This window comes from Colobus angolensis, unplaced genomic scaffold (genome assembly GCF_000951035.1).
Source record: "Colobus angolensis palliatus isolate OR3802 unplaced genomic scaffold, Cang.pa_1.0 Scaffold355, whole genome shotgun sequence".
Lineage (NCBI taxonomy): Eukaryota > Metazoa > Chordata > Mammalia > Primates > Cercopithecidae > Colobus > Colobus angolensis.
Window position 1 is genome coordinate 1285896 of NW_012116877.1, and position 3961 is coordinate 1289856.

Genomic DNA, 3961 nt, shown 5'->3' on the forward strand with positions numbered 1-3961 from the left:
CGACAGAGCAAGACTCCGTCTCAAAAAAAAAAAAAAAAAAAAAGGGCATCTGGCCAGATCTGATGGCTCATGCCTGTAATCCCAGCACTTCGGAAGGGTGAGGCGGGAGGCCAGCAGTTCTGGGGCCACTGCACTCCAGCCTGAGAGACAGAGAGAGACATTGTCTCAAAAAATAAATAAATAAATAAGATAAAGGGGCATTTGTCTTGATCGCTCAGATCACACAACTAATAAGTAGTATTCTTTCTAAAAGCCGCAACAATGCTATTCCGCTCTTATAAGAGCTACTGTGTAACTCCTGCCCAACTCAAACCCACAGGCCCAGGCTCAGAACACTTGGCTCCATTGCTTAACTGTTTCCTTGCCAGCACGAACCCCCAAACTCCATCTCCCAACATGCCGCGGGCCCCCTTTCTGTCAGCCTGACTCTTGAGCTCCTGAGAAATGTAGTTTTTCCAGCAGCCCAGCCCCAGAAAGGGCCTAGCCGTGAACTACAGTTCCCATGTGGCAATGCGCGCGCCATTCCGGTGGAATTCACCGCGATCTCCAGTTTGCCGTGATGGATGCCAGAACCTGCCTCTGGGGCTTGGTGAAGCGGTGACTGAGATGCTGGAGTCCCCGGTGAGAAGGACGATGCCGAGCGCGCCGTATTTTCTCCTGCCTGTCCTCAGACCGCCGCCGCTGTTGGGCTGTGGAGACGTCTCAACCAAAGTGGAGCCGAGGTGACAGCGGCAACAACCACTAGGGGGCGCGAGGCAGAGGTTCCCCTAGTCCGCCCCTAGTCCGGGACCTCTAGGCGGTCCAGGCGAGAAGCGCACGCGCAAACGCGGGACTTCGCAGCCTCTGTAAACACCAAAGAGCGCCTGCGCAAGCCGAGAGTCTCGGGATCGACACGTGGGGGCGCCTTAGCGAAGATAACCGTAATAAATAGTAACCTAACGGTCCAGTCATCGTTCTGTGGTCCTTTCTTTTATGATTCACAAGGAATGACCCTCTTCATCGCCTCTCCTAATTCAGTCCTCACGACAGCCCTTTTACAAATGGGACAACAGGTTAGAGGAAGTCAGGCAGAGTCCCAGCATCATAGAGGGTAAAAGGCCAGGGAAGGATCAGGATTCAAGGACTGCACCCAGGCTCTGCTTCCAGCTTGCTGTGTGACTGGGTAATTTTGTTCCCTTAGGGACCTGAGCTTTCTCATTTGTAAATGGGAACAGGCTGTTGGGAGGATCAAATGAGATCCAGGGGTGAAAACAGCTTAGTTACTTTCGGGAATTTACCCACGCTGTATATAAAGGCAAAATATTATTATAGTCAGGTGATTGTAGATTGAGGAACCCATTTCCTCATTCTGCAGATTGCAAACCTGAGGGCCCCAAGAGGGACAGGGGCTTGCCCCAGGTCTCAGCAGGCTGTGAGCAAGAGCTAAAGCCTAATCCTCTTGCCCTTGGGCCTGGAGCCCTTCCTTGTATCCCAGGGGCCAGTGTCTTTGTTGGATACAGGCTTAGATTGACTGACTGTACCCTGAGAACCTAGGGGAGTCCCTGTTCCCAATTCTTCTTCTACCCCCACTTTGGCCTGATGGAGGAAGACCCTGCTGTGTCGAGATGACCATAAGAGGCAGGAAGCTGAGGAGGATCTGGAAAATTCTGGAGGAAGAGGAGAGTGTTGCTGGAGCTGTACAGACCCTGCTTCTCAGGACAGTAGCCCAGGTAAGGGAAAGAGCCCAGGCGTGACAGAGGAGGGGGCAGCACTAAGGGGGCAGACTCTGAATGGAAAGGAGTGGGAAGGCAGTGGACTCTGTTTCTGAGCTTAGGAGGAATCGGGTACTCAGGTGACTCCATCTGGGGGCATTGGAGCTAGAGGTGATACCTGGGCTGGTCTGGGTGATGAGAAGGGGAAGTGATGCACATTGAGCTGAGGCGATAGTAGCCACTTCCCCAGCCAGGTGAAGCGAGGTGGCACCTAGGCACACGATGGCACCTGCAGGATCATGCAGCTACCCCCAGGGAAGGGGACTTTTCTCTGTCCCTTGGAGAGGTGGAGCTGGACTGTATGCAGCTGATTCTCTCTAGATTGCTCTTAGAGGTTTTGGGGGTAGGTTGGGGGAAGGGCTGGGAGACCCTGAGGTCTTGTTACAGATTGGGCCTCCCTAGGCAAGTCATGAAAGGCAGGTATTTGTAGAAATAGAAATCCAAGATCCTTCAGGATGTCCCAGGTAGGCCAGGCACGGTGGCCCACGCCTGTAATCTCAGCACTTTGGGAGGCTGATGTGGGCGGATCACCTGAGGTTGGGAGTTCGAGATCAGCCTGACCAATATGGAGAAACCCCGTCTCTACTAAAAATACAAAAATAAAAAAATAAAAATTAGCGTGGTGGCGGGCGCCTGTAGTCCCAGCTACTCAGGAGGCTGAGGCAGGAGAATGGTGTGAACCTGGGAGGCGGAGCTTGCAGTGAGCCAAGATCGTGCCACTGCACTCCAGCCAGGGTGACAGAGCGAGACTCCGTCTCAAAAAAAAATATACATATATATATCTCTCTCAAATATATGCAGAAGCAGAGAGACTAGTATAGAGAGTCCCATATACACAACATCCAGCTTTAGTATTGATCACCTCATGACGAATTTTGTTTTATCTTCATCCCCGCCTATTCTCCCTTTTGTGGCTATTTTGAAGGTATTTCCAGACATCATTTTATCCATAAATGTGTAGAGCTTTGTTTTTACTAATCTTGTTACTTATGGAAAATATAAAATGAAGACCATTTTATGAACAAATACAAATCTCTCTTCCCAGGATAAGGAGCACAAGTGTCCTTTGATTTGTGGGAGGAAACTCCGTTGTGGCCTTCATAGGTGTGAAGAACCTTGTCATCGTGGAAACTGCCAGACATGCTGGCAAGCCAGTGAGTGTCTTTACTATATAGTGTATTAGAAGAGTTTTTTAGAAATTCAGACATAATATACTTTGAGAGATTGATTTACTTAGAATGGTATGGATTCTTGAACTAAGCCTTCGTATTTCCAATATGTTGAGACTTTTGTTAAAGTTACTTCTAATGCTGTATTGTAGTCCCTGAAAACTTGTGATATGAGCAGTGATCCTCAGGTGGGGACTAGTTCGTTAATAGATTCCTTCTCTGCTACCTGCCTCATGTTATTTACCTAGGTTCTGTCCTCAACAATCTTCTTTCTCTATATTATTAGCAGCAGTTTGCAAACTTTTTTGTTGTAGGGCTCATTTACATTACTAAAGAGTATCCTAAAGAGCTCTTTTTATGTGAGTCATATTTATCTATATCTACCATATTAGAAATTAAAACTGAGACATTTAAAAAATAATTGATTAGTATATTTAAGAATAATATATTCATTGCATGTAATCACAAAAAATTTTTAAATAACTTTTCAAAAATATAGAATGGTGGATACTTGGTTTAATAGAAGATAGCTGAATTCTCATATCTACTTCTGCATCCAGTCTGTCATGATGTAGTTGAGATATATGAAAAAAAATCCATCCTTACACGGATAACCTTACACAGGAGAAGGGAAGAGTATTTTAAAGATGTTTTCAAATAATTACTGATATTCTTTGAAACTACACCAAAATTCAACCTCATTTCAGAAAGGACTTGACTGAGTGTTTTTGTTCTCTGTCACTAAAATTTATTGGACTTTCTTATACTTTGAATGGATCTTTTTACCCGTACATGATTTTATTTTATTTTATTTTATTTTATTTTTTTGAGACAGAGTCTTGCTGTGTCACCCAGGCTGGAGTGCAGTGGCATGATCTTGGCTCACTGTAAGCTCCACTTCTCAGGTTCACGCCATTTTCCTGCCTCAGCTTCCCCAGTAGCTGGGACTACAGGCGCCCGCCAGCATGCCTGGCTAATTTTTTATATTTTTAGTAGAGACAGGGTTTCGCCGTGTTAGCCAGGATGGTCTTGATCTCCTGA

The 3961-nt window shown here is 46.6% G+C and overlaps 1 protein-coding gene across 1 annotated transcript in view; it reads left to right on the top strand.

The window, feature by feature from the left end:
- Window positions 1-307: 307 nt before the first annotated feature.
- Window positions 308-3961, top strand: part of STARD10 (StAR-related lipid transfer (START) domain containing 10) — a 53285-nt gene continuing 49631 nt past the window's right edge. Inside the window, exon 1 of the mRNA XM_011953054.1 lies at window positions 308-1700. Within this exon, the coding sequence (XP_011808444.1) occupies window positions 1605-1700 (96 nt within the window). The 5' untranslated portion in view covers window positions 308-1604. The remainder of the gene's footprint in view (window positions 1701-3961) is intronic.